Below are 27,601 nucleotides of genomic sequence, written 5' to 3' on the forward strand. Positions count from 1 at the left end.
GGGGTCAGAGAGGACAGATGGATCTGAGGGGACCGAAACCGAAATCCTTTAAGGAGTTAAGAGAGTACTGGAAAGAATAGGATGCTGCCATAGAGACTCAGAATAAAAGAATTGAAACAGAAGCAGAATGGAGAGATCAAGACAACAGGATCCTCTCTCACTGCGGAGCTGGCGAAAGCAGTCCGGAGTGGGAAGGAGGGAGCCAAGGGAGCAAAGGAGATACTTGCCATACCATCAGTGGCAATAGACAAATGGGTGAAGATAAGAGTACAGGATGTGGGGGGGTGCCTCGCCTCATCCTTAGTGAGGGAGAAAGAAGGACACAGGAGTACCGAAATAGTTACAGGTGTACTCACCATGCCCCGGGCGAAAATGTGCAACATTGGAGTCGTGGGAGTATGGGGAGTCACGAAGGGTCTCGCCATGTGTCCGGTGATCACGGACGGGATCGCGGGAACATGGAGGGCTGTGAGGGACCTTATCATTTATTGAGCGACACCAGACAGCAAGAGAATTGCAGCGATTTAGAACAGAACGGAGGATCCTATCTTGCATCTAGAGAGACAGAGCCGAAAAGACAGAATGCAGTGATGGGGAATAGAACATTGTTCCACCATACACCTAGGGAAGATGGGAAAGCTTGGGACCTAGAGAGGTGGGAACAAAGAGAATCAAGGAGGACTCCTCATAACTCACCTGTGTCTAGACGTAGGACTCGTAGTTGGGGTGAGAGGGATGTAAACGGACCACCTAGGAGTGAGGTACTGAGAGCTGAGATAAAGGCAAAACGGCTCGATGTAATCAGTTTAAAATCAGATTTGGATGAAATACTAGACGGCACATTGCCAATGGAAAGGATCGATCTGTATGAACAGGATGAAATACTGTTTATGGCTAAGGATGTTACTCGGAAAGCGAGGTCAGTTCATGAGAAATTATCTGAGTTGGCAACCAGGTATATGATAGACTTATCAAGAACTAAAGCCTTACAGGGTAACCATAGGCTAAATTGCACGGATCAGGACCTAGATGAGCGTAGGACGATTGGGCTGAAGATACACATAAAGGAGCTGATCCTGAGTATCAGAATGTGGAGGGATTTGGATAAATGGGAGGAAAGATGGTCCAAGAGGGGAACCGTCAGAAGGAGTACAATTGCGAGGTCCCCGGAGGGAGGGCTAATGCGAATGGAAGCTTTCCCTTTGCGAGAAATCGCGAATGGAAACTACGTGCATGTGCCCTGGAGTAGGGGGGATCTAGCGGCATTTACCAATTCCTTCCCTAAACTAAGGGAAAATCCCGTGGAATGGTACAAACAGGTAGAGAGGTTCGTGAAGATCTCTAAAGTGCTGTGGGTCGACTTGAACACCCTGTTTGATATTGTAGTACCCGGGGATTTGTGGACGGCATGTAAGCTCAGTGTTGAATGGCCCATCTGTGAACCAGATAGGGATGCCCTGACGAATGGGCCGTCAGAGAGAGTCATGGAGAAGTACGAGAGAGTAATGGCATGGTTGAAAGAGAAGGTGCCGTTGCAGGACATAGACTGGGTTAAAATAGACCGAACCACTCAGGAACCTAAAGAGACCGTTCACGAGTATTACGAGAGACTGTTGAAAGCATTCAAACAGTACAGTGGGTTGGACGTAATGGATCCTAAAGACATAGAACAATTTGTGTCAAAGTTCGTTCTGGGGTTGAGGCCTGACATTAGCTTAATGATCCAACAGCATTTGATTTGTTGGCAAAACAAACCCTTAGATGAAATCCTGAGGTATGCAAGGTACTGCAGCGATGAAATAGACTCGAAAGCAAAGAAACTTAAGGAGAAATTGATGTTGGTACAGATGCAGTCAGCCGGAAAGGGTGGACAGCGGCAGCAGGGAAACGGAACCCTAGGGAAAAAGCAGAATAACCAAAGTAAAGACGATGAGGAAAAGCAGAGACCTAGGATAGATATTGCAGCACTGAAAAAGACGACTAGGTGCCACCAGTGTAACGAGGTGGGACATTGGAAACGCGAGTGTCCCTATAATGTCGAGACTGGGGAATTAGAACCAGAGGAAGACGATGTCCAGAGCAGTCTAGTGAAGGGAACAACGATACCGAAGGGAAAGTTTATCAAAGGGGGGACTCAGACTCCTCGAGCCCAGTTCCCTCAACCACCTCGTATCGCAAATGGGGGAAAAACCTATAGACAACTGCCACTGTTCGTAGGAGGAGAGGAATGTTACTACGTTGATCCCCTTACGGGACAGCGAGTGAATAGAGAAGAAGACTGTACTCTAGGGGCAGCCTTAGAGGTAGACCAGAGGGGACCATACGTGGAGGCTGAAGTGGCAGGATGTCCTACGACCTTTTTGGTGGACACGGGGGCCACTCGATCCACTATAAGATCGGCGGTGGTCCCAGGTCTGCCAATGTCGGGAGAGACGATCCAGGTGGTAGGAGTCGCAAATAGGAGAATGACGAATCCTCTGACAGAACCAGTGTCGGTGAAAATAGGGAAATACAGTGATGAGCACCAGTTTGTGATTTGTGATTCCAGCCCTGTGTGTCTGTTGGGAAGGGATCTGTTATGTAAACTAAATTGTACAATATATTGCACACCTCAAGGAGTAGAAGTGCAGACTAACGATGATGATGCCGACTTTAAGGTTGTAAACTCACAGGGATGCGTGGAACTGTACCCTACCTTAACGGTGGAGGAGTTTCCATGGGACTTGAGGGAGATGGTGTCAGCTGAGGTGTGGGATTTTACTGGGGAAGAAATAGGACTGATCAAAGGGGTAGAGCCGGTAAAGATCATGGTAAAACCAAATGCCGAGTATCCAAGAACACCACAATACAAGTTGACCCCGGAGACGATTGCAGGAATAAAGCCTGTGATCGAATCTATGATTAAACAGGGAATACTGAAGGAGATCGTGGGAAGTCCATGTAACTCCCCGATTATGGGTTTGCAGAAGCCTAGCGGGAAGTACAGAATAGTGCAAGACCTTCGAAAGATTAATAATATAGTTGTTTCATGTTGTCCAGTGGTACCGAATCCATCAGTGATATTGTTTCAGATACCATTCCAAGCCGAATGGTTCACGGTGATAGACCTGTGCCAGGCTTTCTTTTCAATCCCCTTAGACGAGGAAAGCCAATATCTTTTTGCTTTTAAGCTGGAAAATCGCGTTTTAACATGGTGTCGTATTCCCCAGGGGTATACAGAAAGCCCATCGATTTTTAACCAGCTGCTGAAGAAAAATCTTGAAAGTCTAGTACTGCCCATGAACTCGGTTCTGGTCCAGTACATAGACGACCTACTTGTGGTGTCAGAAACTGAGGAAGCTTGCAAAATAGACACCATTACCTTATTGAATCACTTGGCCAAGAACGGACACAAGGTGTCTCCAAGTAAATTGCAGTATTGTCTGACAGAAGTGCAATACTTGGGCCACAGGATTGAAAAGGGAAAACGGAAGGTGTCTCCAGACAGAATAGAGGCAATCATGAAAATGAGTGCGCCTACAACCCAAAGAGAAGTCAGGATGTTTCTAGGAATGGTCGGTTATTGCCGGCAGTGGATAGCCAACTTTTCACTGAAGGCAAAACCTTTACAAAAACTGACGCACAAGGGGGTGAGTGATCCGGTACCATGGGACAAAGATTGTTTGATGGCGTTTTTGCAGCTGAGGGAGGACTTATGTCGTGCCCCGGCTTTAGGAATGCCTGATTACGAGAAACCATTCTTACTTTACTGTTGTGAAAGGGAAGGTTGTGCTTTGTCAGTTTTGGCCCAGATACACGGAAATGCCCGTAGACCAGTTGCATACTTCTCGGCTACCTTAGATCCAGTAGCCGCAGCGTTGCCCGGATGTCTCAAATCCATTGCCGCAACGGGTGTCAGCATTGAAAGGTGTGAGAACGTAGTTATGGGACATCAGTTAGTGGTGTATGTACCGCATTCTGTAGAATTGTTAATGACTAGGACCAAGACACAGCATCTGACGAATAGCAGGCTCACACGCTATGAGCAAGTCATATTGGCTGCTGAGAATGTGACCCTAAAAAGATGCTCTGTCTTGAATCCTGCTACTTTGATGCCACTTCCTAATGATATTGATGATGAAGTTTGTCCAGATCATGACTGCCTTGATGTGACTGAACTATGCACCAAACCGAGACCAGATATCGTAGATGAGCCATTAACTGACCCCGATGAAATATTCTTTGTTGATGGTTCATGCGTAAGAGACGATATCGGTCAGCTGAGAGCAGCATATGCAGTTTGTACCATTACCGGAGTTGTGGAAGCCGCCTGCCTGGAAGGAGTACACTCCGCTCAGGTAGCTGAAATCATTGCTTTGACCCGTGCCTGTTTGGCAGGCAATAAAATTCGAGTCACCATTTACACCGATAGCCAGTATGGTTTCGGGGTAGTTCATGACTATGGGCAGTTATGGTCTCAAAGAGGTTACATGACCTCCTCGGGTTCTCCTATTAGGAATGGAGAGTTCGTGAGACTATTGTTAGAAGCATTACAAGGTCCAGCAGCTATTGCAGTTGTTAAATGTACCGCGCACACAAAAAACACTGACTTTGTGTCGCAAGGCAATAGGTATGCGGATGAAGTCGCACGTTACTGTGCGGAGCAGGGGTATTCTCTCACAGAGGTAGAAGTGGGGGGAATACAGGAAAGAACTGAATTGACTATGTTGTTGGAAACTGTAGACACGTGGGATGAGTTGAAGTGTATCCAAGAGAATGCACCTGATTTTGAGAAAAAGGCATGGGAGACAGCTGGTTGTACCAAAAGTGAGATGGATTTTTGGATCTCTGCAGATGGGAGAGCAGTTTTACCAAACGAACTTGTTAGTCCAATGGCAAGGAGATTGCATGGACCAGCACACATAGGCAGAGATGCCATGGTGAGAGTATTCAGACAAACGTGGTACAACCCGAAGTTTAGAGTAGCGGCAGAAGCAGTATGTCAGCGTTGTGTGATCTGTCAGCAACTGAACGTAGGAAAGAGAACACCAGTCACATTGAGCCACATAGGGAGATCTGGGGGGCCTTTCAATAGAATGCAGCTGGATTTTATTGAAATGCCCAAGTGCAATCGCCTCAGATACGTCTTAGTGATTGTCTGTATATTTTCCAGATGGGTTGAGGCTTACCCCACACGTAGGTGCGACACACTTACAGTAGCAAAATTGTTGCTTAGAGAACTGATACCGAGGTTTGGGGTGCCGGCCTCTTTGGAATCGGACAGAGGAACACATTTTAACAGCGAAATAGTGAAGATGCTATGTTCAGCCTTAAGTATAGACCAGAAGCTCCACTGTAGTTATCGACCAGAAGCTTCGGGGATTGTAGAGCAAATCAACAGCACCATAAAATCCCGACTTGCCAAAGTTTGTTCATCGACATCCCTGAGTTGGCCTGATGCACTTCCACTGGTCCTTATGAGTATACGTAGCACACCCGATAGAAGAACAGGTCTCTCCCCACACGAGGTGCTAATGGGGAGGGCTATGAGACTGCCATCGGTTCCAACTGCAGCACTATTGAACATCACAGATGATTTGATCCTGGACTATTGCAAGGGACTATCTGACGCCATTCATTCTGTGTCCCTCCAGGTGCAGGCTGCAGAGGTTCCATCAGCTCAGGACCTGTGCCATGACCTGTGTCCGGGGGACTGGGTCCTGGTGAAGAAACACGTCAGGAAGAACTGTCTAGACGTGCGCTGGCGTGGACCATTCCAAGTCATACTGGTTACGAACACTGCAGTAAAGTGTGGAGGCTTGCCCAACTGGATCCACGCCTCACACACCCGAAGAGTTCCAGCACCTCTGGAAGAAACAGCTCCTCTCTCGGATGAAAATCCAGCTGAAAGCGGAGAAGCCACAGAGAGGGAAAGTCAAGCTGTAGAGGTGATTGAAGAGGCTGAGGCCGTGACTGACCAGGCCGAGGACGGTCAGTACACCAGTGAGACCGAAGCTGCCTCAGAAGGAGAAAGTAGCTGGGAATTCGAGTCAGACACCGACCAAGCTGTAAGTGGTCAAGAGACGAGTCCAAGAACAAGGAGCAGGAGGACAAGGAGTGGAGAAGCTAGCTGGCCGGAAAGAAGAAGAAGGTCAAGCTTGAGAGCAAATCCAGAGAGAACCCTTGTCCCGATTTCTGAAGATTCAGATCTAGACGAAGGAGCTACGGACTCAGGCTCTGAGAGTCCGAGGAGATCAAGGAGGGTACGTGTGCCCTGCAGAAGATACGCCACCCCTGAGTGGACCTATCTAGCAGCAGATGTCTTGGGGACAGAGGTCCGGGAGGGTGAGAGAGGTGCAGGTGACCAATCTCGATCCAATTGTGACGGTGGAAGTACGGATGTTGACACCTGGAATCGAAACTGAGGGGTTACTGACATTCACACTCCCCGTTCCCCTTTACCTAAGTCGGATCAAGGACCTGGTGCTGAATCGATTAGAATTTCCAACTTTGGGTCATCCAATACCAGCACATGAAGAAAAAGTCCTTCGTTTAGAACTGTTGGAATATGCCATTAGAGCTGCTGGCACTAGAATCATTGTAGATACATAAAGACTTTTGTGATTAAGCCATAAAGAAGAAGATAACCTAGCGCCGAGTGGAAAGAAGAAGAAAATTAGGGATTACATTTAGAGGACGGAGAAGGGCTAGGGTTGTCTGTTGCTGAAAATAAAAAGACTTTGTTGAAAAAGAGACTTTTGTTGGTTAAGAGCGCTTCACAGACTGAGAAATCAAATAATGCAAATAAAGACCTGAAAAGAAAACTTTTCCTCGAAAAAAGGAGAACCACGCTGTCTGATAACATGGAGACTGGCAATCCAAACCGAAAGGCCAAATGCATAATATTTACAACAATATCGATTTTGGCCACTATAGGTGTGGCAGGGTATACTCAGACATGAGTCCCTTTCTCACTGCTCCATCAGGATTCAAGCAAGCCGGGCCGAAGAGGCTGAAATGCCAGAAACCGGTCCCCGGTAGCTTGTCTCCTTTCTGGTAAAGAATTGGCTTGGTAGTTTAGTCTGCCCTGTTCCCATGATGCACTGGGCCAGGGACAGACTGATTTGCATATAGCCAGGTTCTGAGCTGGGATGGGGCAGTGAGATAAATAACGGTGATGGATCAAGCCCTGATCTTTGGACTGGGTAAGAGTGGTCTGCTCAATTCAGACACTCTGTTCATCACCACCCCCTTTTGTAAATCGATTTTGGCCACTATAGGTGTGGCAGGGTATACTCAGACATGAGTCCCTTTCTCACTGCTCCATCAGGATTCAAGCAAGCCGGGCCGAAGAGGCTGAAATGCCAGAAACCGGTCCCCGGTAGCTTGTCTCCTTTCTGGTAAAGAATTGGCTTGGTAGTTTAGTCTGCCCTGTTCCCATGATGCACTGGGCCAGGGACAGACTGATTTGCATATAGCCAGGTTCTGAGCTGGGATGGGGCAGTGAGATAAATAACGGTGATGGATCAAGCCCTGATCTTTGGACTGGGTAAGAGTGGTCTGCTCAATTCAGACACTCTGTTCATCACCACCCCCTTTTGTAAATCGATTTTGGCCACTATAGGTGTGGCAGGGTATACTCAGACATGAGTCCCTTTCTCACTGCTCCATCAGGATTCAAGCAAGCCGGGCCGAAGAGGCTGAAATGCCAGAAACCGGTCCCCGGTAGCTTGTCTCCTTTCTGGTAAAGAATTGGCTTGGTAGTTTAGTCTGCCCTGTTCCCATGATGCACTGGGCCAGGGACAGACTGATTTGCATATAGCCAGGTTCTGAGCTGGGATGGGGCAGTGAGATAAATAACGGTGATGGATCAAGCCCTGATCTTTGGACTGGGTAAGAGTGGTCTGCTCAATTCAGACACTCTGTTCATCACCACCCCCTTTTGTAAATCGATTTTGGCCACTATAGGTGTGGCAGGGTATACTCAGACATGAGTCCCTTTCTCACTGCTCCATCAGGATTCAAGCAAGCCGGGCCGAAGAGGCTGAAATGCCAGAAACCGGTCCCCGGTAGCTTGTCTCCTTTCTGGTAAAGAATTGGCTTGGTAGTTTAGTCTGCCCTGTTCCCATGATGCACTGGGCCAGGGACAGACTGATTTGCATATAGCCAGGTTCTGAGCTGGGATGGGGCAGTGAGATAAATAACGGTGATGGATCAAGCCCTGATCTTTGGACTGGGTAAGAGTGGTCTGCTCAATTCAGACACTCTGTTCATCACCACCCCCTTTTGTAAATCGATTTTGGCCACTATAGGTGTGGCAGGGTATACTCAGACATGAGTCCCTTTCTCACTGCTCCATCAGGATTCAAGCAAGCCGGGCCGAAGAGGCTGAAATGCCAGAAACCGGTCCCCGGTAGCTTGTCTCCTTTCTGGTAAAGAATTGGCTTGGTAGTTTAGTCTGCCCTGTTCCCATGATGCACTGGGCCAGGGACAGACTGATTTGCATATAGCCAGGTTCTGAGCTGGGATGGGGCAGTGAGATAAATAACGGTGATGGATCAAGCCCTGATCTTTGGACTGGGTAAGAGTGGTCTGCTCAATTCAGACACTCTGTTCATCACCACCCCCTTTTGTAAATCAAATGCATAATAGGCACACTGATAGCTGTAGTAACTTCTCTCATAGCCATAGTAGTCACAGTATCATACATAGTAGGACATACAAGTGTAAAAGAGACAACAGATGTAAAGCCTGTAACAACTTTGAAACCTGCTTTTGTTGGAAAGAAGGAGGAGAGCAATGTGATACGTGAAAAGGCGTTACTGGCAGATGAAGCCCGTAGGTTACATATAGATGAGTCACAGGGAAATTTCAGGACAAACGCATATGCCAAACTATTGTACGAGTATATTGATGCCATGGAGGCCAAAGATTGCTATGTTTGCATGCAATTGCCGGCTTCCGTGGATGAAGGCATCAGATATCATCACCTTCCCTTGACATATGGGATAACATGTAGTTTATTGCTCAGTATATTTTATGGTCGAGAAGGGTTTGAGTACTACTTTTCAAATTATGATTCGGTACTGCCTGAAGTCCCGAATTATAAACAAATGAATAAGTGGGACTACTATAAATTCTTTCTTCCTTGGGATACATTAGATACCTCATATGCACGCCGAAATAATCTGACTTGCAAAGTGTCAGAGATTGAGAAGAAGTTCATTGGACAAGTTGATGACCGTTACAGGAGGCAGAAGATTCTGAAAATGTCAGGACAATGGAAAACAGATTGGACCGAAGAGGAAAAGGCACACAAAAAGAAGGGTAGTAATGGTCCAATAGCATTAGATAGGACACAGAAAGGAAAGCTATGTTTGACTCGAAGCAAGACATATTATGAGAGTGTATTTGTAGGTGAAGTTAGTTGTGAACATGCTTTTCGGTTAGAATATTACACGAAAGATTTCATGAAAGGGATGCAAGTGATTCCTAATGTGTATTTTGTATGTGGAAGAAATGCCTATGTAAAATTGCCCGACAATTGGTATGGTTCATGTTATTTGGCAATTGTCTTCCCCAAAATATACCATGCAAAGGATTTAGAGATCATAGAGGGAAAGGCTTCGGCAAGAGGGAAAAGGGATGTAGGAGATGTTGAGGTAGTTGGAGATGTATTTGGAGCCATGTTTCCTCTTTTAGGTTTGATACTTAATGATGTTAAGATCAGGAGATTAGCTACAGTTGTAGATAGGTTGTCTGCCAATACTGCAAGGTCATTGATGCTAGTAGAAGGAGAGATGCAATCGATTAGGGCGATGGTTCTTCAGAACCGCCTTGCTTTAGATGTTCTGCTAGCAAAAGAGGGCGGAGTCTGCAAGGCTTTGAAGGTCCAGGAATGTTGCACTTACATTCCAGACAATTCAAAACCACTCGAGAAGGTTATAAAAAGATATTACAAAAATACATCAAGAAATCGAAGATTTGACAAAGATAAATGCTTGGGAAAAAGTAGGTCATGGAATGGGTAAAGTTGGAGGTTGGTTTGCCAATCTAGGGAAAAGTGTTGTGTGGTATATCCTGAAACCTATCTTCATAATCTTGATTTGCATAACCATATTGTGGGGTTTAGTGAGGATGTACAAATGGTATAGATCAAACCGGTTGCAAAGGTCCATGAGAGAGCAAGAAAGGAGATTAGCTGCTTTGCAAGATCATCAATATAGAAGCCTGAGAGCTCTAGAAACGATAAAAAGGGGGAGCCTTGCAACCAGTTCAGTGTGACATTCAAATTGAAGTATTAGGGATGACCCCTAGAGGTCATCAAAGGGGGGAACTGAGAGAGCGCAATTTGAATGAAAAGTATGTCCGCATCATATTTACAAGCCTGTAGCGTAAAGTTAGCACATGTAACTTAATAAGTAAAAATATGTATCTGTAATTGCTCTAGAGTGTGCATTCGAATTAGAAAGGCCCGTATATAGATTGGGCTAATATAGAAATGTGTGAAAATGCTTAAGAACAGTAGAACGTGCTAAACAGAATTCATGTATGCAACTATTAAACGGAGAAAGAGATGAAATGCAAATTGAAGAAACGTGCAGACCACATAGCACTGTGTAAGAACGAGAGTATAACATTGCATCTTTCATGTATCGTGGATTCGATTATAATCAATGATTTGCTTATTCTATATACATATATATGTGTGTTAAAAGCCATACCGTATAGAAGAGTTTGTAGAATTATAGAGTGGTGTGTTCATATGTTATTTTAACCTAACGAAATAAGGGTTCGCAAGAGTGCAGTCCACTGCATATAATTTAGTGGGCTCACAGAGATAGGGGGATAGCTTTGATCTGCACGTGCGAGCCAAGAGTCAAAAGTCTCGTTAAATTAAATTGCCAATGCTGGTCGAAGTTTTACGGCCTAGTGAGATAAGGGACGCTTGGAATTTGGGGCCCTGTTTCGAAGTGTCTGTTTCCAGGTGCGAGGGGGGTACCAATCCCAACGTAATGAATAGAGCTTTGTTTGAGGAGATAGGCTCTGGTCTGGAGGAGTCAACCGGAATGTCATGGGGGTACCCGCACGACGGAGACGGCGCCTGGGAAGCAAGGTCAACTTAACAGACGATTCAAAGAAGCGAAACTATGGAAAAAACCAGAAGCAGGACCACGTGAAATGTGTACGTGGTGGGCGTCTCAAAGGGGCGTTTCACCCATACTGTGATTTTGTATTAGGGACAGCACCCCGGGGAGAAGGCAGAGCAGATGGCCTGAGGACTCTTAGAGAACGGATGGGTAGGCAGAGAGGATACTGCTACGCGACATAGGTTTCCATCAGAGACTAAGAGAGTTTGAACTTCTTCGGAAGTCAAACGGCTGACACCTTTTTAGGTAAAGAACTTGCTGAGTAGGGATGCCATCTAGCATAGAGTAGGGACAGTTTAACCGGTTTTATTTTTCTGTAAATGACGCATCATATCCACTTTTTGTCTATGCTATTCAACTTGTTGATTTTTGAATTAGTTTTGATTGTTTTCTTCTGTAGACTGAGATTTCTTAGGGAATTCATGTTCCTTCTAGTACCTGTATACCTGTTGAACATTATATTGAGATGCTTGTATCTGCAATTGACTTTGGTTTTATAATAAACCTTTAAACTTTACCAGTCGTAAGTGGTTCTTCAGAGTTGCGTCAGTCTATGGGGTTGATTTAACTTATGTGGGTTTGCCTTTTACTCAATGACAGTCAATAATCGATCCGAAAAGGGATTAAATGAGATAGGTATCTAGGTGATCAGATAAGAGATCAAAATCTCATTTCCCGCAATACTGAGCACTAAAAGTCTGCTAAATGCGGAGTACTTTTATTCAGGCATTTTTTAAACTTATTTGTGGCTTAAGTCACCAATGGAGATAGTTCCCTGCTGAAAGTCCAAAACACTTTTTTGATGCCTCCTCCCCAACTCTTATAACACTGACACCGACCAATTCTGCTAGTAACAATGTAGTTCACTTATACTAGGTACTGTCACAGATTGTGATTGAGTGGGATGGTGGGCGCAACGTTATCAGAGAGGCACATTTAGGGGCTTATATAATAAAGGATGCCTGGGCGCCTGCACTGTGCTGCAATGTTTTGCGCTGCGCCTATATGCCTTTAATATGGTAAGTAGGTGGGTGCAACACCTTGAATCAGTCTGCACCACATCCTCTAAGTGTCTTCAGCTAAGGAGATGCAAATGCTCTATTTATAATATATAAATGTTTATACACAAATACTATGAACACATTTAAGAGATCGCACTCGGCATTAAATACCTTCCTGAAAAAGCATGTACACAATGACGTTTTGATAAAAGTGGTTTTCAAGTGAAATACCTGTAATGTGTATCCGGAATCACACTGAAAAGACACCACGTCATTCACCATGTATCTATCTCCAATTCGTATCCCGTTGCTGGGTACCACAGGCTCTGGGCAGGCGGTAAGACCTACAGCTGAAAGGAAAGCAACGCCTTTGTGAACACACACATCTAATATACAATTGTCATTGTCATAGTCAAGTGACTTAACTCTGGCATGTATGAATAAAGTACCTATACGTTGCATCACACCGAATAAGTTCAAACATATTCATGGTATCCATATGGTTAAATATGATTGTGAGTTAATTAGGCAGGATTATGTAAACTCCTTTTGAAAGCATTATTAGTACAGAAAGAAGAATAGAGTAGTTGATGGGGCTCGAAATTGGCTCGAAATTGCATAAAGCGGGCATTGACGACCTGTTGGAAGAGACTGTTCCAGACAATATCAAGAGTGTGAGGAGCATCTGTTGCAGTGGTGTACCCCTAGGTACAACCAGAATGTTTGCCAATTGCAGAGCACAATGTATATAGTATTTTCTGCTTTTCTCGTGAAGGCATGTGGGGAAAGAATCCTCCTGGCTTTGGACAGAGAGCCTCATATTCTCACTTTAGTTCTGACCTATGCTGGGAGACAGTGACGTCTTCTCAGGTGGGTGTGAGGCAGGTTGGCATACTTTAAAGTTAAAACGAGCTGCTCAACTGCTTTATATACTGTTTTGTAACTTTTATAAATGACAGACTGTCAGGTCGATTTGACATGTTTTCCTGTACTGCATGGAAGACTTCACTAGTTGACCAAATTTCGTAAGGTGGGTTTGGCAGAATTACCTTGAGATCTTTAGTTAATAGAATAAGCATTTTGACTACTTACCATACTTCTGATTTGATTGATTAAAATGTAACTAATATACTGTGTGACTCAGTTTGAGCTTGAGTTTGGACAAAGATAAATATCTGAAGGATTTGAATGGGCAACTCATATTGAAATCCTTGTAGGCGTCAAAGGCGGTCAGAAGATAATCAGCCTAATTCATGAAGCTGAAATCGGCCCGTAAAGGGCCAGATTCTGAGAATCTGGCCCTTTGCGAGTGAGATTTTTGCATTTGGGATTCATCATCCCAAATGCAAAAATCGGTAACTGCGTTTTCGCAAATTTGCGATGGATTACATTTAAGGAATCTCTATTTGAGATTCCTTAAATGCAATTCATCATCCATTTAAAAATTGCGAAATCGCAATTTTGGGCCGCTATTTACCGCGAGGTCAAACCTCGTGGTAAATAGCGATAACTCAGAAAAATGCTTTTAAAAGCATTTTTCTGAGTTGCATGTTGCACACACACATGTCCTTTGGACATGTGTGTGCGCAACCCCTGTTCATATTAGCATTTAAGGGATGCTACAGGGTGTCCTTTGGACACCCCTGGCACCCTTTCAATCGCTATCTTATTTGCGATTAGCTAATTGCTAATCGCAAATAAGGAATACTCCCCATTCATTCCTATGGGCCTTTTGGCCCATAGGAATGAATGGGGAGTTATTCCTTATTTGCGATTAGCAATTTGCTAATCGCAAATAAGGAATTAGTAGGAATCGCATTTTTTTTGCATATTCCTACATGAATCCCGTTTTGCGAGTCCTTAATAGCGATTCGCTATGATTCGTTATTAGGGGCTCGCAAAACGGGAGTATGATGAATCAGGCTGTAGGTATGGTCTTTTGTTTCTGGGCCCATAGTATAAATAGAGTGCACTACTTTGATCTGCACAGCAGTACACTTTTAACTGGAAGCAACAGAAGCAGGGAAGGTCACTGCGCCCCATCACAATGAATGTGATACCCCCAATGTTGCTTCAAACTTGCGGCCACCATTTGGGGCACCACAATAGTGAAAGGTGAAATAGATGTTTGAAGATACCAGTGTGTTTTTCTCTATGCAGACAGTAACACGCCCTGCATTTGATAGGCAGTCAGGGATACCTCTGCAGCGGGGTGGAGTGAGTGACTGCATCTGCCTGAATTGAGATGCCCTTGCAAGTCCATTGGCTCCCTTACCTCCTCCCAAGAAAAAACTCCAGTGGGCACACTGTCTGTACGTTATTTCGATGTAAACCAGTGCGCTTCCTGATGGTATCTTTGCCCCTGAGCCCATGCCTGTAATATGGTTTGGCCACAGAGGCAAAGTGTTTCTTCATTAATTTGGGGCCAGGCCACCAGGCAAATGAGGGATTGTCCCTCTGGGATCACATCGGCAATACACATGTGCTGGTGTGATCTGTATTACAGAAGCAAGCACAGGTTGTCCAGTCCTGCGCTCCTCAAGTGCTGCAGATGGACAGCCCATCGTCTCATAAGACCAAAACTATCTCTTTGGTGGCTCCCTCTCTCATACCGTTACATTGTCAATTCTGAGTGTGACGTGCTCAGAAGTGGACTATTCCACTGGGGTACTCGCCCTTCCCAGGGATTTGAAAGGCTGGACATGGGTGCAAAGGTGTCCCAGTGAGTTGGCACATCTTAGGCACTGGCCCTCTTCAGGTGCAATTAATAGATGTCTGGATTCAGTCAAGTTTTTTTCTCAGCCCTGCAGTCATGGGGACCTACCAGGCATGTCATACATATGCAGTTAACTTAAATACAGATATATTGAATAGCAGTCGGCATTTTGACATAGGCTTTATTGCGTTGTAATCTTGACAGCGTGCTCAAGCAATCTAGATTAGTTTTCCAATGATTCAGGCCTTCACTTTTTCTAATGGCTCTTCTCTAGAGCTTTTTTACTTTAGATTTCTCTTTCTTTGTTCTAGAAGATCTCTGATGCCTGCCAGCATGCAGCTCCTGATAACTTGGCTCTGGGTCTCTCAGCAGCAACTCCTCATAGCCCCTGAACCAGAATACATCTCGGGTAGCACTTTCATGTGCAGCTTGCAGGAGGGCGGGGTATCCCATCTCCATCTAGAACTGGTCAGAAGAAATCCAAGAGAACATTCAGAGTCCATCCTCCCTGTCATTCCCACTTCTATCAGCCTGTCCCTTGTGCAGGGATATATCGCCCACCCACCCCAATAGACATTTCCTCGGAGCAGCCACCAGTCCAGTATACCCTCAGAGCATATTTGGGTATTTACAAAATGACACAGTAAAGCAGTGGTTTTCAAGAGCGTTCTCTATCGTTTAATTATGCCTCCAACTTAATCTTGTTCCTTCTTTCTAAGACTTCAAGGGAATCCTTGGGGTAAGTGGTGCTGTCAAGGTATTAGTTTTCACTTCCAGATGACCAACGAAGTTATCAACTTTGCCAAGCAGGGTAGTACTATTCCTGAATCTCAGTAGGGCTAGCTCAGAGAAATATTGCAAAAACCAAAAAGCAAGAAAGAGAAAAAATAATATTGCTCAATTAGAATTTTGTTTTCACTTTACCATTTTTAAACATTGGGAAAGTCATGTCATTTATTTATCTCATTTAAACCGAAGCAAATACAGTAACGCAATATGGACTTGCACTTTAGTTACAACGAAAGAAAGGGTCCTTCCTTTTTCCATTTCCAGTTGAATTTTCAAACCTGCACAGGCCATAAACAATTTATTCAGGGTTCCATATTCAACAGGTATCCTGTGTGCAGACACCAGGCTGACATAGTATTCTTCCTCACTCATCTTGCACACCTGGGTGCTCATGTGTACATGCATAACCAGCACAAAGCCTCTTACTTCAGCACCACATCAGAGGGCCTTAGTTTAAGAGGTGAGCACCAGAGGTTACCCCTTAAACTCAATCTGAAAAGAAGCTTACAGTGAGTTAGACTCCATTGTTGTGTCTTAATCCGGGCAGACATTCAAAAACCAGTGGATCGAAAATAAACAAATCTGAGGAACTTAATCACGTTATAATACATTTTATAACCGGGGCCAAGTTGGCGGGTAGTATTAAGAGTGTGGCCTTTGCTGTTTGGGAGGTTTGGATAGAACGTGCAGGTGGAGGTGCTAGTAGGATTCCTGAAAATTCTTCAGAGATGTCTGTGTGATATTCACGGCAGAAGTTAAAGTCTCCAGTGACTAAGGCATATAAAAGTAAATGTTGCAAAAAATGTGCTGCAAAATGGTTGTAAAATATATTTGCAGAGCTCTAGGCAAGGGACAGTAGAATGCTAGAATGGTTGAGTTGTTGTGGCAAGATTTGTCAATGAGTTTATCTTTGACATTAGCTGTCACTCGGATTTTATGAGACATAACACAGATGCAGGTGGTCATCCTTTTGGCTTTAATGAGGTCATGCATTTCCAGCGCTTGGTTTTAAGTAGATTGGCTAGAAGCCAAGAAAGCTCTATTAAGGCAGCTATCTCTGCAAGTCCACAGAGGATCATTCTATGCAGCACAAGTGAGAACAAAAGAAACCAAGCTGAGAACATCCAGAGAGCATATTCAGCAGTGTCCCCAGAAGAAGAGGTTTTTAGACAGAGTTGTGGGCCATAAGATTCCCTATACACCTTTGAATCAGTGAGAATGGACAATAGTAATCAGTGTTTGGTTGAGTAAAGCAGGTGGTATACCAGGTGCATCAAAGTGTTTAAAATGTGTGCAGCCACATCAAACAACATTATCCTCTCTAAAGCCATCTGCAACAAACTATCAGACTATACCTGCAAGAAGATCAGATCCATATACAGTACCTTCGATGCTCAGAATGACCCTTTGGCCATTGCAACTAGTCTCCCTGTATCGGGCAAAGATTGGACCCTGACCACATGGACCTCCTTCTCAGTATACAGAACCACCTGCACCATCAATTCCATTCCACGCTTGAGCCTTATCAGACCCACCTCCCACCACTCCTTCAACAAAGAACTCATCCCCATCATCAAAGCACTCATCTCAATCCTCAATGTCCCCATCATCTCTGACATCTTCTGGAATACCTGGAAACATGTCACAGTCAAAGCCCTTCTCAAGTAAGCCTTAGCAGACCCTGTCAGGCTCACCAATTACAGGCCAACCTTCCTCCACCATACCCAGAAAACGTTTTTGAGAAACTCATTATCAGACGTCTCACCAACCACATAGATGACCACCGGGTCCTAGATGCTACTCAGACTGGCTTTACACCAAAGGCAGCATGGAAACAACATTCATTGCCGCCACAGACAACATCCAAATGATCCTAGAAAGAGGGAAACTCTGTGGCTGTCATTCTCCAGTATCTCTCAGTGGCGGCCTTTGACACAGTGTCAGCCTCACCATATTCAAAAAGTATTTGAAACCAGTAGCCAACATAATCTGCTCCCACAACATCAATATCCTCTCTTATTCAACTCACACTGCCCCATTCGGACGAAACCTCCAAGACCATGAACAGAGTTACTGCCTGCATGACTGACATGACACCTGGGTGAAGGCCAACTGTCGTAAGCTTAACACCAATAAGACAGAAGTAGTGATCTTCTGAAAAAAGGCCTCATACATGAATTCCACCTAGTAGCTGGCTGACCTCAAATGCACAGCAATCCCCATGCCTGGAACTTCAGCATCATTATTGATGACAAACTGTACATGTCCACACAAGTCAGTGCTGGAACAGCTTCATGCTCCAACATCCTGATGCTGTTTAAGATCTTCACATGGCTCCCAAGCAACACCTGAAATACCATAACCCATGCCCTCATCACCAGCAAAATGGTCTACTAGAATGCCCTGTACACCAGAATCACCAATCTTCTCACCAGACTACAGATCATACAGATTGCGGCAGCCAGACTCATTCTCAACGTTTGTTACAGGGCTCACACCACACCACACCTCAAAGATTTCCACTGGCTTCCTCTACAGAAGTGTGCCCAGTTCAAGCCTCCAATGGGTAAATGGGTTTTAGAATGTAGACCCAGCAATTTGCCTGGAGCATCTAAACAAGGAGGTTAGGAATAAAAAAAAGAATAGGTTTTCTCTATCTTATCAATGAAGTAGCCAGCAAGGGGTTCACAATGATGCTGTGAGGGAGTGATTGTTTGGGACAGGCTGATGGGCTTTGATAGTTCCTTCACTATTATAAATAGCTCCTTTGATGACCCACCATTGTCATTTATTGTAATTTACTCTTTTCATAAAGTGATTTTTCTTTGCTTTTTCAATCTGTTTGTACTAATTAGTCAGTTGGCGTTTGTATTGCTTGCGCTCTGACTGCTTTTTTGAAAGTCTCCAGCATTTTTCTGCCACTTTGCATTTCCATTTCATATTCCTCAATCCAGTGGAATACCATAATTCGGATGGTGTCTCACTGTGGGAGGTGTTCAATTTCATGGGAACACAAGCATCAAGGGTTTTTTATGATAGCTGTATTGAACTGTGCTACACAGTCAGCTAACAGCATGTAGATGTTCAGATGAGGTGGAGAAATATTTGTCAATACTAACTTTACTCCATGTCCTCTGTAGAGGGTTCAGCTTTTTAGACTCAAACCTTTTGTGGGGTGGAGTGAAATCAAAAATCTAATACAGAAGTAGTCAGTCCACATAAGAGGGGATATATTAATCTCCTGTATGTTATTGGCGCTTGAGAAAAGCAGGTCTAACATATGACCTGCCTGGTGGGTTAGATCGTTTACTTGAGTAAGTTGTAGCGTTCGCAAATTGTTCCCCAATTGTTTGCAAAATGCAACTTCTTGATTTTTAAAATGAAAGGTAAAATCACCAATGACAATATACCTATTGTGTTTCAGCATTAGCGGGCTGAGCCATGTAAAGAGCTTATCGGCCCACTGAGCATGGTGTCCCGGTGGTCTATACACAACTGTACCTCCTAGTAGCATTAGGTTATGATCCCAACTGAGTGTGGATCATTGATGCATCTCGCTGTTTACAACCAGAATCAATGTACTTTTGCTCATTTGGACCTACATAGGTCCTGTATCCGGCACGCATTCCATCACAGTTGGCCTGAGCTCTTAACTTTCTCCCTGTCCAATGCGTCCATCTCTTTAAGAGCTTACAGCTTATAAGCATTATTTTGGCATTTATTCTTTAAAAATGTATATCTCGACATCTACTGATTGGATTTTTGTCCTGTTATATGTATAAAATATTTCTCAATTTTTCTAAACTGGTGTGGAGTTTTTCGGTCGCGTTTTCACTGTGTTACTGTTTGACGTGTTGTACAACTACTTTAAAACATTGTGTCTTAAGTAAAGCCTGACTGTGGTGGCTGCTTGAGTAGGGTTTCAATCCCCTTAACCAGTAGCCCTATGTCCTTCATGCTTTACAAGTGAATAATATTGCAAGACTCCAGTGTGCAGAGTATGGATGAGGGTTGGATATTCAACTATGTTGAAGATAGTTGAGATGTCAATCAAAATCCGGATGCAAGAGTCTTCTTCTTCTGCAGTCCGGAGTGTGCTGTCTATGCGTAAGGTACCAGTCATCTCCGTGCTACAGTGTGAGCTGATGCAAATTTGGTAGTCATAGAGGAGATACTTAACAATGATGTGATCTTTGAGTACAGGAAAGACTGCTCCCGCAATGTTTTGCTGTTGAAGGGTATGGGATTGATAAGACTGTAGTTAGTGAGGTGATCAGGGTCTAATGTAAGTTTCTTTAACTTTGAGAAGACCTAGCTTATTTTGAGAACTCCTGGGATAATGTCTTGATTGAAGGAGGCATTGGCGAATAAGGATTAGAGAGATTCCCTGTAGAGAGCTCTAATGAAGTATGAGTATAAATCAAACCAATAGAAAGTAGTGGGAGCAAGGTTTATAAATACTCTACCCACTGGCAATCACCTGAGGTACCATTCCAAATGAGTGAGGGTAAGACATTATCTTTAGAAACTTTGTGACACTTTAGTATGTTGGAGAAGTCTTTGAGAGACAGGGCTTTAGAGGATGGCCACTCTGGGATTCTGCAAGCAGAGTTTGGAGTAAAAAAATAATCAGGCTAGGTTTTGTTGAATTGATGTTGGATATTTATTTTTTAAAGTGATTGATGGCATTGCACTTGCCTGTGGAGTGTGGGTTATGTAGATCAAATGAGGGATAGGTGGATCAAATGCGGGATTGATATAATAAGCTTTATTGATGTTGTCGTTATATTACTTTATTTTGGATTAAGTAATTAACTGTCTGTGTGTTGCACAGAGGTCCTCAGGATGTCTATTTTTTTCCATTTTCATTCCTGTTTGCAGAAGGAATGTGAAATACATTAAAGTATTAGTTGAATGGGTGAGAACCCACCTCAAATAATAATATGAGTCCTTATCAAGCTGAACCACTAAAGTCACTAAACAAACCTGTGCATAATACTCTGTTGTCTTGGCACAACGCAATGAGGCTTAACATAGTGAAAATGAGTGAAGCATTTATGCTGCACACAAACAGTAATACAGTAAAATCATAAGACAAGAAAAAAAACACTCCAATTAGGCAAATAGAGAATATTTTAATAAATAACATAACATTAAAATGAATGTCCAATAAGTAGAAATGGACATCTGCATTTATAAATGTATAAAGTTTGAATTAAAAATAGCCAAAAATCACACAAAGTACCAACTGAAGTTATCTGGTTGCATCAGACTGGGTAAAAGACCATTGTTAAGGTTGAAAGCGATTGTACCTCAGAACAGGGATCAAGTATGTACTGCTAGAAAGTATACCTTCAGACTTAGAAACTTTTAAGAAGAAAAAGTGGCCATCAATGTGTTGTTCTCTGAAGGTAAGCTGTAAACTGGATCCAAAGGAGGCCTTGACAATGGCGGGTTGCCAAAACGTGGGGGCAAGACAATCAGGAAGGAGGGAAAGAACAGGGCTTTCAAAGTCCTATTTACATGTGTGAGAAGTTGGCCAGGTATATGCAGTCCATTAATTAAGTAGGCACCTTGCACCAGTACAACCTGTATGGTGATTTAAGAGGTCAAAGATAACCTTAGAAAGCTATCCAAGTGGTAGCTGTGGAGAGCAGCCTTCAGGCTTAGTCTTGAAGGAGTGTTTAGCAGCCTGTGTTACCAGAATGCAACCTTATAGTATTGGTTAAATGAAAAGAGAACCACTCAGTAGTTATAAAAATATGTATTTATTAATATAACACTCTCAAGTATGACACAGTATCTGCTACAGGCAGATATTCACAAAGCACACAACACTATAGCATAGAAACATAGTAAATGACACTAATACACAGTGGGCTCCAGGAGGAGACCAGATCATATACTAAACTAGTGGCTAGGGGCTTGGTAGACGAATGTCCACCGATGTCGGGTACTTCAGGTGCATTCAGGGGTCTTGACTCTGCAGCAACAAGAAGATGTCGAGGACCACCAGCAGCTGGATACGATCTGTCCCACAAAAGATGTCGAGTGCTGAGGGGTCGGTTTCCAGCGGGAACACCAACAAGCCTTGGCAGTAGCAACCCATGAAGAAGGACAAGAAAGGTTACAGTTCGGACCATCAAGGTCCAGGCAACTCACCACACACAGGGGAGTCTGTGCAAGCCTGGAGCAACTAGGGGAGCCCAAGAAAAGTAGTGTTAGAATTAGAATTAGAATTAGAAATAAATTTATTGAGCGCGGTTGCTGCCCAAGGGCGTCCAAGCGCTGAAGTAAGAATTGGAGAGACATGCTGAGTGACAGATTAGAGCTCGGAGGCTTTGGCGAATAATAACGTTTTCAACTTTTTACGGAATGCGAGCAGGTCCGGGTTGGAACGGAGTGAGAGGGGGAGGGTGTTCCAAAGTTTAGCTGCGTTCAGTGAGAACAACCTGCCCCCGGATCTAGCTCTCTTCACTCTAGGAACCACTGCCAAGAAAGCCTCGGTGGAGCGGAGGTTCCTATTTGGGTGATAGGGGATGACAAGGTTGCTGTTAATTGCGGGTCCTGTTTTCCAAAAAGCCCGGTGCGCAATGCACAGTGCCTTGAATGTCACCCTGTGCTTGACTGGTAGCCAGTGAAGACTTTTTAGTGCAGGTCTGGCTGACTAGGCTCGTGGAATCTGTAGCAGGGTGCGTGCTGTGCAGTTTTGCACCACTTGGAGTTTCCGGAGGGTCATCTCGGGAGCCCCTACATATAGGGCATTATTTGAGTCCAGGCGGGACTGAATGAGGCCTTGTACTGCCACTTTCTTGGCTTCTAGAGGTAGAAGTGGAAGGACTTTCCTTAGAGTTTTAAGGAAATTGGGCCCAAACAAAGTCCAGCGAAGTCCAAAGTGTCCAGGCAGTCATAGTTCAGTGGTTTCTGGTTCGGAATCTTGTCCAGGTCGAGTCTAGGGTCCTACAACCATGTAATCCCTTTAGTACCTGTGGGAGAGGGTTGTACAGACCCTGGGGACCCTCCGAGGGGAGGGTCTGGACAGTGATGAGGTTACACCCATGTTACACACATGTCCTTTGTCCAGTTTCGTGCCAGAGCAGGATCCAACGGCTCCCAGGACTGGTTTGAACTGGACTATGCACAGGGACAACCAATGTGCCCCTCATGCAGACTTTCAGTCGCTAGCAAGCGCACCCACCCAAGCCTAATACACTAATTACTGTCTGGGAGGTGGTCACACTTCCCTGTGACAGGATGCCTATTGTTCCACCTTCCTTGGCTTGAGCTTGGCTCAGCAGCAGGAGGACAGAAATTTGCCTCTGGGTGGCAACAACCATTTTGGGCGGCCCGGGACTAGAAGGCTGGTACCGGGAACACCAGGGACCTCACAAAGCTTGTTTCTGAGGGGTGGAATCATGGTTACTGGTGTGGGGGTATGATTCCACGATGTTTGACACCAACACAATAGGGTACGCGGTCGCATAATGCCAATTTATGTGTCGTAAAAGGCTGATACATTGACACCCCAGGAGACTGGACTCTGTAGGCAGCAGGGGTGTTTTCTTTCATGCAGTGGCACTCTCTCACTTTGAACCAAGCACCCTGCCCTCAGAATTGTCAAACCAGCTAGAGGGGTGACGTATAGTCTTTATGTGCAGTGACCCTTAGATATGGAAAACCTATATCTAAAGTAAGTGGTGCATGCACCAACTTACACAGGTTGCAATGACAGACCTATAGATTAATTTTGTTGACTATCAAAGTGTCCCACAGGCCGAAGGCATAGGAGTAGCGGGGGACCTCAAGCAATTTCACATAGCAGCAGCCCACGGATCACTCGGTGCGAGGAGGCCGGAGTTCTGTGTAGCAAATGATGCCAGAGGGTGGGCCTACTTGGAGCCTATTGTACTTGTTCAAGAAACACCATCACCATATGCACTTGCAAATTAATGTGGTGCACAGGGGTACAGGTATTGCAGCCCCTATGAGAGATTCTGACCTCAATCTCAGTGAGAGGGCAGCTTGGACCTCGAGGGATATAGAAACCCACCTCCTCTGTTGCTGAAGCCTTTGGAGTCAGTAGGAGCTCGGGGGCAGCAGACCGGTCTATCGAGATTGCAGGGGAGTGACTTCTTCACTCCAAGGGAGATATCGTCAGTTGTCCTTGATGCTCCACAGGTCCTGCACAGAGCCTGCATGATGCACTGGCACAGACCATGTTTCAGACTGAGAGGGAGACGAAATTGGGCCCAAACAAAGTCCAGCGAAGTCCAAAGTAGTTCAGTGGTTTCTGGTTCGGAATCTTGTCCAGGTCGAGTCTAGGGTCCTACAACCATGTAATCCCTTTAGTACCTGTGGGAGAGGGTTGTACAGACCCTGGGGACCCTCCGAGGGGAGGGTCTGGACAGTGATGAGGTTACACTCATGTTACACACATGTCCTTTGTCCAGTTTCGTGCCAGAGCAGGATCCAACGGCTCCCAGGACTGGTTTGAACTGGATTATGCACAGGGACAACCAATGTGCCCCTCATGCAGACTTTCAGTCGCTAGCAAGCGCACCCACCCAAGCCTAATACACTAATTACTGTCTGGGAGGTGGTCACACTTCCCTGTGACAGGATGCCTATTGTTCCACCTTCCTTGGCTTGAGCTTGGCTCAGCAGCAGGAGGACAGAAATTTGTCTCTGGGTGGCAACAACCATTTTGGGCGGCCCGGGACTAGAAGGCTGGTACCGGGAACACCAGGGACCTCACAAAGCTTGTTTCTGAGGGGTGGAATCATGGTTACTGGTGTGGGGGTATGATTCCACGATGTTTGACACCAAACACAATAGGGTACGTGGTCGCATAATGCCAATTTATGTGTCGTAAAAGGCTGATACATTGACACCCCAGGAGACTGGACTCTGTAGGCAGCAGGGGTGTTTTCTTTCATGCAGTGGCACTCTCTCACTTTGAACCAAGCACCCTGCCCTCAGAATTGTCAAACCAGCTAGAGGGGTGACGTATAGTCTTTATGTGCAGTGACCCTTAGATATGGAAAACCTATATCTAAAGTAAGTGGTGCATGCACCAACTTACACAGGTTGCAATGACAGACCTATAGATTAATTTTGCATGGCCTCTCATGAGTGGCATAATATATGCTTCAGTCATGGCAGGCCTCTGGGGTACCTATGCCCTGGGTAAATCGGTACCATATACTAGGGCCTGACAAGGGTCCCCCAGTATCCAATCTGGAGTGTACCTATGTACATGACATAACAGTTTAGGGAGAAGGCTGATAGACTGGGGTCCTACTTAGCAGGATCCCAGTCAGACTAGTCAAAAGCAGTATCACATGAAGCAAAAAGTGGGGGTAACCATAAGAAGAAGATCCTACTTTCCTACAGCGTGCTCATGAAGGCTTGATGTCATATGGATGCTCCTCAGCAATGGTCTACTAAAGCCCTCCAGGTTTGGACTTAGAAAATTTTCTGGAAGTCAAATGTCCTTCAGTGGGGCAAACAGGCAAGTTGAGATCAACCAGCAATTAGATGTTGTGAGCTGGGGCTTTGTTGGCGATGCTGGTGTCAATTGGCTCTGCAGGCAGAAAGTTGTAAAAGGTTTCTAAGTACCTCTTCTTCCAATTTGAGGACAGGAGGAGTGCACTCTAAAAGCAGCCAAGGGGCAAAGACAAAAGTGACACTGCCAACAAAGGCCAGAAGAAAGGTCCAAGATAGGTTCAGTTGAAACTGGGCAGTTGCAGGAAAAAAGCCTCTGGAAACTTATAGTGTCCCTATAGCTGGAACAGGAGGTCAGATAACTGAACCATTTAGTCACTTCGGGGGTCCTGGGTTAAAGATAAGAATGTCCAGTCTTCCTTCAGGTTCTTCAGGCATCAGAGCGGTCCTTGTTATGATTTTTAACAGGTCAGTGAGTGTTCTAAGAGGTCAGTGGAGTCTACTTTAATGCCAAGAGCCAACTTGTGCGTGGAGGGCAAACTCTATCCACCCTCTAAACCAGCTCTGTCATTTTTCCCCTCCCACTGGCTTTGGTGCTAGCCTAACTAGAGAGACAAAAAGGGTACAGGTTTTTACATGAGCTTTATATGCCAGTGACAAGATAGGCATCATTTGAAGCTCAGCAAGGGCTGGGCACAGCACCCTTGCCATCCTGCCAAGGGGGAAGTCTCCCTCTCTACACCTAGAGCCATGTGTCCACTGTATGGCAGCAAAACACGTCTTACCACAGAGGAGACATCAGGGTCCAAGTGACAGTGAAGTACTGGCAGGAATTACTTTCTGGTTTGGTTTTAGGCAGTAAAATTACGACTTTCTAAAAGTCATTATCAAAATAGTAATATAAAATGTGTCTTGACTATTAAGTTGGATTGTGTAATTACAAATAAAATGAGTCCTTTAAATACTCTTCTTGCTATTTCCAAACCTGAATTTAGCATTTCTTGAAGGTAATAGTTTAAACCAGTAGTAAATGATAAGAGAGCCTGTTTTGCCACAGTGAAAAACGACATTCATGGTTTTTAACTGTCAGGACATGTAAAACAGTAAGTATACATGTGCTACTTTATGAATACCAAACACCCTATCATGTCGGCTTTTAAGATATCCTTTACCGGTGACTGATAAGTATTAGAAAGAAAGATTCAGGTTTGGCAACATTTTAAAACTTCATACCCAGAATGCAGTGACTCCCGGGAGACATGTTTGCAGTCCAGTGAAGGCAATACGTATACCTGGGACATATAAGCAAAATAAATGTAGCAATCAGGAGTATACTAATGACAACATGTTTAAAAAGTAGAGAACAAGCACTTTACCACTTAATGGCAAGGGCAAAGTGCAGAGAATTCTATGGCCAACAAAAACAGGTTCAGCCACAGAAAGCAAACATCTAAACGAATACCACACAAGAGATAGAAATTTGCAGCAGAGTATTTATTGTCAGTAAAGTCTTTATCGAACCAAGGTGCCAAAGAATTTGACTTGCACTTGTGCGTTTTTTTTTTGACTTGATGATCACATAGTTTACACGGAGCTGGCAGGGTGAGAGATGAGTTTGTGCATCAGGCTGTTGTTGAAGAAGGTCTTGAAGGATCTGAAGGTTTGGTTTTCTCTTCTGGATAGCCGGGTCTTGTTGGTAGGATGCTGAGCAAGGTGATAGAGTTGGCAAGGCAGTTGGTCGAGTACAGAGGTATGGGTGGTTTGCATTGGATTGTCAGCGATAAGGAAAAGACACGTTTGAGAATGTAGTCTTTGGAGTGTGTTGGCACGGCAACATGCTCTACCTCTCTGAGTGTGCTAATGAGGTCGAGCGGAATGACTCAAATTTTATTATGTTGTTTGTTTGAAAGGTTGAAGTCACCCAAGAGGGTGGTGTAGGTGAGAGGTGTAGGAGTTCAGAAAATTTATCAATGAAATTTGTGTTCTACCTGGAGGCTTGCACATAAGATGAAGGGTAGTAGTATGAGTTGCACAGGGTTGAAAGTGAAATGTCAGGCTGTACATGGAGTGGAGTGCCTGCCTACGGTGCTGGACCAGTAGGACATATGGACGTAAATGTAAATGTAATTTATATTGCGCATTATCACCAACAGTCTCTAAGCGCTTGCTTTGGGAACCCATCCTGGTTTTTCCCCGTGAGATAACCCATACTGGGCACCCCCAAGGTGAAAGCCAGGCATCCCGCCGCGGGGGGCCATAGTGGAGATTAAGCAAGCTATTGCCCGGAGTTGCATAGTGTGAACCCGTGATTCGAGCAGGCACCGAAGCGAGAATTATCGAATCCGTGGACATTTTTGGGCTCAAGACCCTGCCGCGTCGGAAATTGAACCCTGGTCCCGGGTCTTACCTCTGCTTCATGGTCTGCCTCTTCTAACCATTGAGCCATACTTCTCCACATGGATGACAGTGATGCTTCCTAATTCATTTATGTGCATGGTTCACATACTGATGCTGTAGCTTGG

At 44.7% G+C, this 27,601-nt stretch overlaps 1 protein-coding gene across 1 annotated transcript in view; it reads right to left on the reverse strand.

Annotated features, from left to right (window-relative positions):
* Positions 1-27,601, reverse strand: part of CSMD1 (CUB and Sushi multiple domains 1) — a 3,932,590-nt gene that overhangs the window by 1,079,134 nt on the left and 2,825,855 nt on the right. Inside the window, exon 38 of the mRNA XM_086925641.1 lies at positions 12,362-12,480. Within this exon, the coding sequence (XP_086781767.1) occupies positions 12,362-12,480 (119 nt within the window). The remainder of the gene's footprint in view (positions 1-12,361; positions 12,481-27,601) is intronic.

Source organism: Lissotriton vulgaris, chromosome 6 (genome assembly GCF_964263255.1).
Source record: "Lissotriton vulgaris chromosome 6, aLisVul1.2, whole genome shotgun sequence".
Taxonomy (NCBI): domain Eukaryota; kingdom Metazoa; phylum Chordata; class Amphibia; order Caudata; family Salamandridae; genus Lissotriton; species Lissotriton vulgaris.